Source organism: Anser brachyrhynchus, assembly GCF_964034855.1.
Source record: "Anser brachyrhynchus genome assembly, chromosome: 8".
Classification (NCBI taxonomy): domain Eukaryota; kingdom Metazoa; phylum Chordata; class Aves; order Anseriformes; family Anatidae; genus Anser; species Anser brachyrhynchus.
The window spans coordinates 10,121,820-10,133,260 of NC_137702.1; the positions used below are offsets into that span (position 1 = coordinate 10,121,820).

At 41.8% G+C, this 11,441-nt stretch overlaps 1 protein-coding gene across 1 annotated transcript; it reads right to left on the reverse strand.

Moving 5' to 3' along the window:
• Positions 1-2,978: 2,978 nt before the first annotated feature.
• On the reverse strand, positions 2,979-10,080 carry MMACHC (metabolism of cobalamin associated C). The gene is made up of 4 exons (XM_080602262.1): positions 9,238-10,080; positions 6,256-6,450; positions 5,771-5,923; positions 2,979-5,331 (listed from the first exon to the last, which is right to left on the reverse strand). The coding sequence occupies exons 1-4, from the start codon at positions 9,307-9,309 to the stop codon at positions 5,035-5,037; spliced, it is 717 nt and encodes a 238-aa protein (XP_080458388.1). The 5' UTR covers positions 9,310-10,080; the 3' UTR covers positions 2,979-5,034.
• Positions 10,081-11,441: the final 1,361 nt, after the last annotated feature.

The following is an 11,441-nucleotide window of genomic DNA, read 5'->3' on the forward strand; positions in this document are numbered from 1 at the left end:
ACGTCTCTGTCCAGCCAGTACCAGTAGGAATACAGCACATTTAGATACCAGTTCAGAAACTGTGCTAAAGCTGTCATGGTCTTTTTTGGATACAAATTAATAGCACATAATAAACACTGTGCTCGGAAATCAAAAAAAAAATACCTGTTCTTCTTAATTACATTAGCTTCTACTTTTAATATTATAAGATAAAACATAGTAGATTTTCACTTTAAAGTACAGTTAGAACTGAATTTACTTTGACTGTCCATATTTCTGTCTTTATCTCAGGTCACTAGCCAGTGTCTTCTCCTCTACATAGATATAATTTAAACACCTCACAGAATATAGGAGTATGATATTACAGACACTAATGGGTAAGTGCTAGTGAAGAACATAATAAAGACACACAAAAAAGTTTTAATACAATCAGAATTTGAACTAACACAGTTTTAGAACTTGAACAACCAGGGGCTGTAGATAAATGTATTGATAAATACTGAAAAGTACGTTCATAGTCTGTGTAGAATCAGCACTTTACAGGCCAAAGTCTGTGCATGTGGAAGGGCTTTGCGATCACACAGCTAATCTGCACTGCACATTCGGTGGCTGCAGGAGAGCAGGTTGTGATCACGCTGTGAATTGCTTGCTTTGTTTCTGCACAAGCGGAGTGCCTGTGGTAAGCTCGTCTCACCACACCTAGAGATGGGTTTGGACTTCAATGTGAAACTTGGCTCTTTTACCTGAAACTGAAGTCATTAAATATATCGTGGGACATGTGATTGAGTTTGTAATGTTTCTGTGCAAGATACCACTTGACCATATATCTATATGAAGTCTTTTTTTAATATTATGTCTGTACTGCCCTCTGAAACTGATAGTCCATAAGGATTGTGTTCTGCGTTCTATAGCAACATATGTTTGAGTTATCTACACTGACAAATAAGATTAATGTCCTTTGTCAGGAGAAAGAAGTCTTTAATCTACAATTAATACAATTTAATGTAATTTAAAGTTAAAACTTAATCAAATTCACTTTTCACAAATACAGGGTGAATTTCTTTTTCATTTTTATTCCTGTAGTTTTTGATGTTTTAGAAAAGCCTGTTAAAAACTTTGAAGTAACAGGGAATGATTCAGAAAGACTAGTCATAACGATACTGGAAAAAAAGGTTATGACATGAAATGAGAATTTTAAACTATTTTTTCTAAAAGAAATGAGTTTTTACGCAAACATTGAAAAACTTTTCAGCATGAATTTAAGGTTGTCTGGGTTGAAAAATACCTCACACATCCTCCTCCCCCTCCAGCTTTAATTTAGCTACAGGAAGTTGCCCGAAGCTGATGCTTCGTTTTGCATGAGAAAAAAATACAGGGTAACTTAGTGTAGAGGTGCATGATTTCTAGAAACTTTGGAGACTTAAAAAATTCTAATTCTCTTTTAAATTTTCTTTTAGAAAGTATTTTGGGAAAATAAATATCTTCAGTTATTAAAAATGAAATTCTGTTCAATGAATTACCTATGAGCATCCACAAAATAAAATGAGAAATGTAATAGTGGATATATAATGTCAGTGAATAGTACTTATGTATTTTTTCAGGCTATTTTTGTCTGACACATTAGCACTGCAAAATGGCAAACTGTCTATAGTCTTCCATGATTTAGAGGAAGACTGATCCTGTTCATAGAAGGAAATAAAGCAACCTAAGGAAGTTCATACGCCAGTCAAACATGAGTGTCTATTCTTGCACCACTGAGATCAAGGACAGGTAATTGGTGTAGCTGGTAGGAAAAAAACAGGCCCTCAAGGGTTTTTCCCTTTCTGAACAATAATCATAATGGTTGCTTGTCACCAGATTAGATAGTACTTGGCATCTAATCAGTATTTTGTGTCACATCTTTTAATACAAATGTCAGTTATTTTTAAGGTTAATGATGAAGTAAAAACGAAAGTGTAAAAATTGAAAGTGTCACAGAAGGAAGGGTTAAATGATAAGCGTTAGAGGCATGAAAACATCACAGAACTGTTATTTCCCCACAAAATCTTTTATGAGCTTGAAATATATGGAATATCTTGCTAAAACTGAATTCAAATTCAAGTAGCTTCTAATTTTCTTTACTGCTCAGCTCTTGCATACTCACCCTACTGGTTATATTGAGGAAAAATGGTACTTAATAAACGTTTAAAAATTAGGATTTAGCGAAAATGTGTATAAAATGTAGTAGCTGAAAAAATACTCTACCCAAAGATTTGTAATTACTTGCATGATACTTGCAACTGCCTAAGATAAGAATGTCTTCATGATGCCTCAGTATCCAAGAATGATCCATTTCTGACCATGTCTGGTCTTGTCTCAAGAAGTGAGAAGTTAAACAGGTTCTCAAACTCTCTTTTTATAACACAGACCAGTAAGGAAAGCAAACTACTAGCTGCAGCTCTGGCGATTAGTGACCTGGCTAAAAGAAAGTATATATACTATGTATATATACACCAGCTCTGAGGTAACTGCTAGAAGCACAAAGAACACAGATTTGCCTTTATCTGAGTCAGTATTTATATGTTTTAACATATAAGAATTTCAGTAATTGCAAGTTACTGAGGGAAAATCCCTCAAGCATGAGTTATGTATTGCTGGACACCTTGAACTTTTGTCACTGCTAGAATGGAGGAAGAAAATCAAAGTGCCTCGTCATGTGCTTGTTGTTAAATAATCTTGCTCAAATGACCTACTGAAGATAAACATTTTTAGACTTAATTCCTACTACACTGTGTGTTTTATGTTGCAGTATCCCAGGTGAGCCTGCCTTAATAGTTTACAAGCTTCTGGTAAGATCACTAAGTTTTTCTTTTGTTTTCAAATGCTGGCTTTTGTCTGTCCTAGGTAGATCAATACTTTCAGTATGTTAAAAACATGGTGATCAATTCTCACTTTAACATCCTCAGCTCTCCACAAATTAATCATTGCCTAGCTTAAATAAAAATACTCAGTTCTCAGGATTACTTACAAATTTATTGTACATTTTATTAACCAAAATACCATATGAAGAGAAATAAATTACAAAAAAATTGTAATGAAATGACTATGGTAATATTTAAGGCGTGAACTAAGACAAAATACTAAATATTTGTAAGAAATCAACCCCCAATTTTACTTTAAATTGTCATGTGAAAAGAAAAATCCAATTCTGTTTTGTATTTATCCTTCTAAGAGATTCAGTACTTTGTAATGATTTTTGGAAGTTCTGGAAGGTTAACCAACATTTCAACCAGCAGTAATTCTATAATGAACAGAATTTAAACAATTTAATTATTTTAAACAATAATTTAAACAATTAATTTGTCTGACTTAAAAATCACAATACCACTATCACGCAGTAAGGCAGCTGCATGCCTTAGCCAGTTGCGGTGAACAAAGCATGGAAAATAACAAACATTTTTGTAACAGCAAATACACTGAACAATCGGTGATCACATGCTCACTACTCTGTTTAGAGAAAAACAAACTTGTTATGCTGAATCTTGATTTTGAATCAAGCAGCGATTTACTGTTAGGGCAACTTCAGCGTTTGGGTCTCCAAAAGGGATGAAGAACCACAACACAAAATAGAAAGAAAGGGCTCAGTTCTGCGAAGTGAATAGTTTTCTATAATTATGTTGGTATCAGGGAAAGGGAAAAAGTGCTTAGCAATTTGCAACACTGCACTACAGTCAAGTAACAGAACTTCCACAAAACATTCTTTTCATTTATTATAATGCATTATTTTAATGAGGTGTAAGCCTCAAAGTGCATGCTAAAAGGTAAATTAATTCCCAAACTCCCCTGCCACTGTGACCTATGAACAAATTTAACAGAACAGTCATCTAAAGAAGTTGTTGCTCTCTGAAGCTGTATTAACCAGCAATGTATGTAATGTGAAAGTCATGAATATTTTCCCCTTTTATCTGCTTGTCTCTGAGCGCAACAATGCTTTGTGCAGCGGCTTTCAGATGTGTGCAAGTTTATGATCTCCTTCATATAGAAACTACAACAGGAAACTAGAGCTTTAAAACTGTGGTGTTGCTGGCATAGCACTGGAAAATATTTTAAATTCAAGCCTCATCTACCTTAGGAAAAGGTCATGAGAACTGACTTTTTCAGTTAGTTATCTTAATGTGAGTAAAAATTCCACTCATAGCCATTATTCAGTATCTTTTCCAGGTTTTTAGTAGGCTGTTGTATGGTAAGTGCTTCAAAATTGACCTAAGGACTCCACCTTGTTCTGAGAAGCTGACCCTGAGTGAAGAGGAAATGTATCAGACTCAAGCTACGACCTTTACACTGTCCCTTTCCCTTTCATAACTACGTGAAAAAGGAGGCTCCTGTTGGCTGTGTTTTGCTTACTTCTGCTTCCTGCACAGGACCATGCCACTCAGTGAAACTATCTCTGGAGAATTTTCTTTCCAGGTTAAGGAATTCAGAAAAGTTTTCTTAACTGAATTAAGCCAGATTCATTACAAGTGAAGGAATGTAGAAAAAAAACTTTTTTTCTGAGGACTGAACATGTATTCTCTAGGGAGAGATATGACACAGGGTAAGAAAATCCTGGATGCATCTAAAAGTATCTGCTCTGAGTTCAGACCAAAAGAAATAATTTTATTCATTGTGTTCTGAAATAAACTTTTTCACTCTTATACAGAGTAAAACCAAAATATTAGGAAAGAAAATTCTTGAGAAAATCATAACTTTTCCAATGAGTGGCATGAGTTTCCTAATTGCCAAGGTTTCTGAACTTTGCCCAACCAATGACTAGTGGGTATCTTAACCAGGCTCCCAAAAATACCTACCAACTCAGCAACAGCAGGGAACAGACTGCTTCCACCTTCCTCGAGACCTTAAGAGCTACGATGCAGTGCTCCCTCTCAACTCTGAGAAGCTGATGTTTGGACTGAGACACGGTCTGCAATGCTTGGATTTGCACTCTCTGTATCAGCACACCTTCCTCCTCAGCACCACGGATAAGTAGGTGCTGGGGAGTTACGCTTTGCTTGTGCCCAGCCCCTTCGTGGAACCGTTTTACTCTGTGAAACGTGTCAGCCCTAGCAGTCTGAATCTCTCTGCTGGGGGAGTGGCAAAGTAGGCTTTCTGCTCCTCTGAGTACCTTTCCTTCACTTCAATTATGTCCCTGTAGCAGCCGTCCTGCCAGTGGAAATTGAACTGCTCCAGCAATTCAGTTCTCTTCTCCTCTGTGCTCACACAGTCAACAGGGGCAGACTGTTGCAGGAATGGGACCTGAATATCTGGGAACAGGAGGAGACCTCGGATAGCAAACCAACCGCCATACTTGGGATGAATACACACGCCATAGATCTTCTGAAAGTAAAAAAGAAAGATCTAGCATGTTTCACGTGGTCTCTAGTAATGGTTGGAGTTCAAACATCAAGTTTTGACGCAATTTCTCACTCCTAGCCCCCTACTGGAGTGCTATAAAGGCAAGAAAGGAAAGCTCTTTCCTGAACATTTGGCACTGAATTTCCATTTTCCTGTGCCCCCCACACCATACTGTAATGTAGAGGGGTTTCTTTTTGAAACTTTAACATAGAAATTAACTACAGCGTGTTTTTTTCCCCTATTTATAATGTTACAACCAATAGGTCTTTTACATTGAACTTTATTCACCTAAGAAGATTTAAGAGATCAAGATATTCCTCTCCGTTTATCTGCGGGAAGAACTAGTGGGTAAAAAAATGTTGTACAGTTCAGTGATTGCATTTTGGTGTTTTTTTCTTCCCAGACTGTGATTTTGCCTCACCTTTTTCCCCCAAGGATCAAGCTTCACATCCTTTCTCTGGTAGTAATATGCAGCTCCAGCAACATGGGCAGCTGTTTGTGCCAAGAACTTGGGCTTTCGGCTCGGCAGGATCTCATAATCAAAGATGATATCCACTTTCTGGTCAGGGAATTTCTGTGAAAAGACAAAAACATCAGCCCAGACTCATGGGAAACGACTTGCCACCACGGAAATGCTAGATCCTAGCAAATCAGGCACTGTGAGAAGCCTGTAAATTTCCACATCCTGCTACTGAAATCTTATCAGCGTGCTTGCAGCCTTGGATTTTCAAATTGTGACTGTAAAGCACTCCACATAGCTACAGCTTGTAATGGCAGAGACAGAATACGAATAATGCTTCATCCTTCTAAGGAGAAAGTGCAGGGACCTGGAAGGCTTTGCCTACTGCTCAATCCACCTGTTTGTTTATATGCCACAGTAGTAAAAAGAGTATTTCAGGCTCTTACCTCCTTCACGCCTGACAAATGATGAGAAACACACTGATCCACAGGATCCCGGATTATTTTTAACCGTTCTTTGTTCACAAAAGGTTTAAGGGCTTTGTCAAACATCGAAGGCGTGCTGAGGACAACGAAGGCCAGTGTGTCATCTGGGTAGGGGAGATGAAAGGCCGGCTGGAGAACAGCATTGTACCATCCAACCTTTGGCAAAGAAAAACAAATCTCCATTAAAACAGGGACCCCATGCTTTTGCTAGTGGGCATGCAGGAATTTAAAATGCTAGAAAGAAGTGTAGCCACCTTCATTTGCAACCCAGATATGCAGCCTGCCTGAGTGCCTTCCATTCAAACCAGGTTCTTTTGCATACTGGGATTTAGAGTTTCTGAAAGGTGTACTTGATGTGAGAGATAAGAGTGATCTCCCACATTCAGCTCAAGACTGCCCTTTATCCAGCTCTGCTCAGAAACCACAGACGGAAGTACCAGCAACCAGCCTTGCCAATGCAAATCAGATGTTTGGGTTTAGATAAAGCTTTTACAGTTGTTTTCTCTGCTTCTCCCTTGGATCCTTCCTTAGACAAGTTTCCTACTACTTGTGTTGCTTCTTAGTAGGAGTTAGTCAGGTCACAGCCCCTCTGTCACCTGAAACCTCAGTGATCTGATTTAACATGACTCACTTTCACAGCAAGTGCCTGTTGTGCCAGTGGAAGCAGGTTCATTATGAATTAAAATCCCGCATACAAATGTCCCTGCCTATAACAAAGAACTCACAGAACCTATATGCCAGAAAAGCAGACCTCTCTGACTAGACAAAGATGCAAAAGACCTCAAAGGGCTTTTAACTGCAGGAGACCACACAGGAAATAAAGCACGGACTACAGTTTATAATCAGCTCAAGAGCTGAAGCATCCAAAGTCTTTTTCTGCTTAAAGCCAGTGTACTGGAGTGAGGTGGTGCAAGTCACAATTAGCTGTGTCACGTGGAGGAGGGGCATCCAGCTGTCACTGACACAGCAGAAAGCTGAATAGCGGCGTGCTCTGAAATCTTCCCTGTATCAGTTTAATGCTCTTTTCCAAGAGCACATTCACTCCTCAGTTATTCCTGGTGCAGAGCCATTCGCTGGAGTTCACTGACTGAAAGTAAGGTCCTTATAAGACCCTGTAATCTGTCCCTGTGCTACTTCGTGCCTTCTGGTTTTGCTGATCAGTTGATTCTTGTGATGCCTCTCACTAGTTGGAAGAAGTCTATCATTTTGTGAGTTTATTTCTTATGTTTTGTTTAAATTTTCTGTCTCAGCCAGGAAGAAACTGGTACTTCTGTTTTGCTCATATGACAAGCTGCATGATATACCGCTTCAGCAGGAAACATTTCTGTGTGAAAATGAAGGATGTGAAGCTCCTAGCAGCACTAGAATCCCTCAGAACATCAGCTGTAGTGCATGGATCGTGACATAGCCACAGTCTGAAGCTGTTTTTCAGGGCTGGATGTAACACAGTCCAGAGGGGTCATGCCAGGGTGGCAGGAGGACATGACCAGGAGGACAGGGACAAGACCAGCAACTGCTGAACACAAGGAGGTAATGACTGAAAGCCTCACACTCCACCACTAACGAATTGCACAGTAACACCAGTCTCTGGGTTATGACGACTCCCACTCTCCTGGAATGCCCTAAGGACCAAGTCTAACACTCAGATGTCTGGTGTAACGCTAATATTGAGCCTGAAGGTGCGAGGTACTGATCACCTCTAAGTATCAGTGAAATTAATGTGAAAGTGACTTTAGAGGTGACAGTAGCAGCCAGACCCGCACATACGTAAGCAAGAGTAAACTCAGTTTACTATAAAGATGCATTCTTACGTCAACCCCAAAGTGTAATCAGTTTTGTGGCTCTTGTTGAAGATGCTGAATTGAGATGCTAAAGAAATTACAGAGATGTGAATCTAAGGTTTGCTAATTTCCCGTTTTACATCAGTCAATACACCAGGGCAAGCTGTAAGAAAATTCAATCTAGAAAGACACAGTGCCGTAAGCTTTCCCTCTGGCAGCTGCAGCCTTTTTTTTCGTCTGGGTTCTGCCTATAATTCTGCTGCCATGCGTTGCAAAAGCAGTATTATTAAATTCTCCTCCACATTTTGGACATTTCCTTTCTCTCAGAGCCTCATTCCCTTTTACCTTCTGCCAGATAACGAATACACCACGGAAGATACTATTATTTCGGGTGACAAATACAACTTTCCCTGAGGAGGGGAAGGTCATGTTTGTTCTAGATAGATTATAATTTTTTCATTGAAGGTCTCTTTCCTACTAGATTAATGTTGACGACGTAATCTTCCCCTTGTAATGGCCGAATAATACAGAGGAGCGGTGGCCTGTCATCATGGAAAACCCAAGCATCACGGATAAGCAGAATAAGGCAGCAGCAACGACCTTTTTGAGGCAAGAGCAGTGACCTTGTACAACTGACTCAATGTCTTGACTGGCTGACGGCTGAGGAAACAAACCAGTATTTGATTTAATAACAGTGCGAGAGGTTTGAAAGACTTTTAAGCAGGGGCAAAGAGGGTTCGTGGGTTAATCATGGAACAGCCCCACCGTGGAGCACACAAGGGGCCGAAATTGGCGCTGAAATGCGGAGCCGGCTCGGCGTTTAGATTAAATTTTAAACCCGCTGGAGGGTTTTTTTAAAGAGGACTTTACTCTCCCCGGGGCCACACGTACCCTTCTTTAGCCCCCTTCCTCAGCCGGGCCGGACGGGCTGCCCGGGGCACCTTTACCCCAGCGCCCCCCTCAGCCCCGTGCCCTTCCCCCCCCCCCCCTCCTCCTCCTCCTCCTCCTCCTCCTCCTCCTCCTCCTCCTCCTCCTCCTCCTCCTCCTCCTCACGGCTCCCGGTCTGGCGGCGCCCCCTGCCGCCGAGCAGCCGCCGGGTGGTGACGTCACCGCGGGTGACGTCACGACGGTCCCCCCCTCCCTCCCGGCATGACGTCAGTACCTTGAAGGCGTGCACCTCGAAGCCGAAAGGGCCCAGCGCGCCGCGGAGCCGCTCCGCCACGCGGCCCTCCATGCCGCCCGCCGCGCGGGGCCTCACGGGAAGGGTAGTTCTGGCCGCCGGGAACGCGAGGCGCCGCGTCTCCTAGGAGACGGTCCGCCCCTCAAAGCATCATGGGAGTTGTAGTGCGCGCCTCCATAGCCGCAGCGCTGGGTTACCCGGCGCGGACTCCATGTCCCAGGGTTCCGCGCGCGGGGCGGGGCAGGGGCTCCGTGTCTTAGTGGCGGTTGGGTTACCGCCTCAGCAGGGCCTCGCCATTTCTGCTGGGTGTCTGCCGTTGTGCGTCCGAGCGGGACATTGCCTCTGTTCAGAGCTAATTTTCCTTACAGTCGCACCGTGTGCCCACCCATACTATAACACGCTGTATTGTGCGGTTGTTTTTCATCGTGCGCTGTTTGAAAGCCCCCTGTCACTGTGTGGTGAACGATGCTTACTAAAACAGTTAACAAAGCCTCCACGTTAAAACTTTCCCTATCTGAAAGCACATATTCTTTGCAGCTCCCTATAACCTGTCAGCACATTTGCCACATCAGAGACCAAGCCTCAGATTTGGACTTTTTTAACATAACCTATATAGCAGCTTGCCATAATCTTTATGGTTAGTTCTGCAACCTTTTCCCACTGTTAATCATGAGTTTTGTGAAGTGTCAGGACATCAGACCTGCCAGTTCTTTAGGACAGAACTGCTTCAGTTTACAAATTTCCTTCCTTCTGGAGTTCCCTTTACCTTCTAGAACCCCAAGAGCTGTTTCTTACTGTATCCATGCCCTCTGTAGGAGGAGGACAGAAGGATCGCATCTTTTTTTTTTTTTTTCCTCTATATACTTCTTTCTGTATTTCCAGCTTCTGAAATTGAACCAGCTTACAACCTGTGTTCTTTCCTGGACTAAGTTATTTTCATACAAAATAAGTTCCTGCCCTTCCCCTCAGATCATCAATTCAGTCTGTGAATTGACTGAGCAGGAGCAGGACTTCCAGCAGCTGCATAATAAGCTAGAAAGTAGTGAAGGTAAAGGCACTGCAACCACTGCAACTGAAGCAGTATGGGATGGTACAGAACCTGTAAACCTCTCACATAGATCACTTCTTGTCTAGGTTGCTGAAACCCCAGTGAAGAAACAGCAGCCTGTGAATATAGCCTGGCACAATGCAGCTCCATCTCTGTGCTAAACAACTGAGCACAATGTGCTGGATACGAGGCAGAAAGGGCTTTTTGAATTTGTGATTTCTTCCTTTGCCTTTTCTTTAGTGATCCAAAACTCTGAGAAGTACATCTACTTCTCAGGAGAGGAAATGGACAATGGAAAACAAAATTAAAATGATTTTCCAGAGGTCCGTGACCAACCTTGTTTTCGAGTTGGGTGTCCTCACACGAAGTCCTTTGCTGAAGCGCTTTTAACTCACAATATTTAGTCAGCTCACCAAGTTGCCTTTGTAGGTGCAGATATTAGTTCAGATATTTGAATTCTTAATGTGCATCTTGCCTACTTTTCTATCCAAATATATTGGCTGTCCCAATTGGACCAGGAGGACAGGGCTTCTGTAGTCTGCAGAGCATACAGCATGGTGGCAGAGGGGAATTCATGCGTTAGTGCTGTGCTCTGCCTGTCGGGGATTGGTATGGGACAACTTTGAAACCATCTTACCAGGTGTTCCTTGATCCTATTCTTATTCCTTGTGTCCCAGCACCTGAAGGGCTAGGTTGGGACCTTAACACCTTCTGCCTTTCCCGTTTGCTGTTACAGAGGACATTCTGTGTGATTGGCACTCTCTGTAGCTTGGAGGCCTTGCCAAGGAGGACAGAGGGGTTGAAGTGTGAATGCCATAACTAGCAATTGCTTCACTAGCTGTGTGGTGATTATTCATCTTATCTGCATCCCAGATCTAAGACCTTTGTAGATTCAGGGATAGTGCAGGGAAGGTACTCAAGGAAAACCCGTAACTTGTCACCCTTTCTTTAAGCAGCAAAAAGCTACAAAATAATGACTGTTTGAGGAAAGAGTTGGAGCAACTGCAGCATAAAGTCAGTGAGTGTTGTCGTGTTCTGCTCCTGGCAGTGGTCTGAAATCCGAATCTGAGTTTAACAACTTCTTACTGCCCAAATGGTCTACCAGAAACAGCCCTCAGTAGGAAGCACTGTAATGTTT

What these genes read in the sequence shown, in the direction of transcription:
- MMACHC (XM_080602262.1), bottom strand. Translation starts at nt 9,309, where the DNA reads ATGGAGGGCCGCGTGGCGGAGCGGCTCCGCGGCGCGCTGGGCCCTTTC. An exon ending in TCGAGGTGCACGCCTTCAAG is followed by an intron (nt 6,451 to 9,237) that starts GTACTGACGTCA and finishes TCTTTGCCAAAG; the next exon opens with GTTGGATGGTACAATGCTGT. An exon ending in TTGATCCTTGGGGGAAAAAG is followed by an intron (nt 5,332 to 5,770) that starts GTGAGGCAAAAT and finishes TTTTACTTTCAG; the next exon opens with AAGATCTATGGCGTGTGTAT.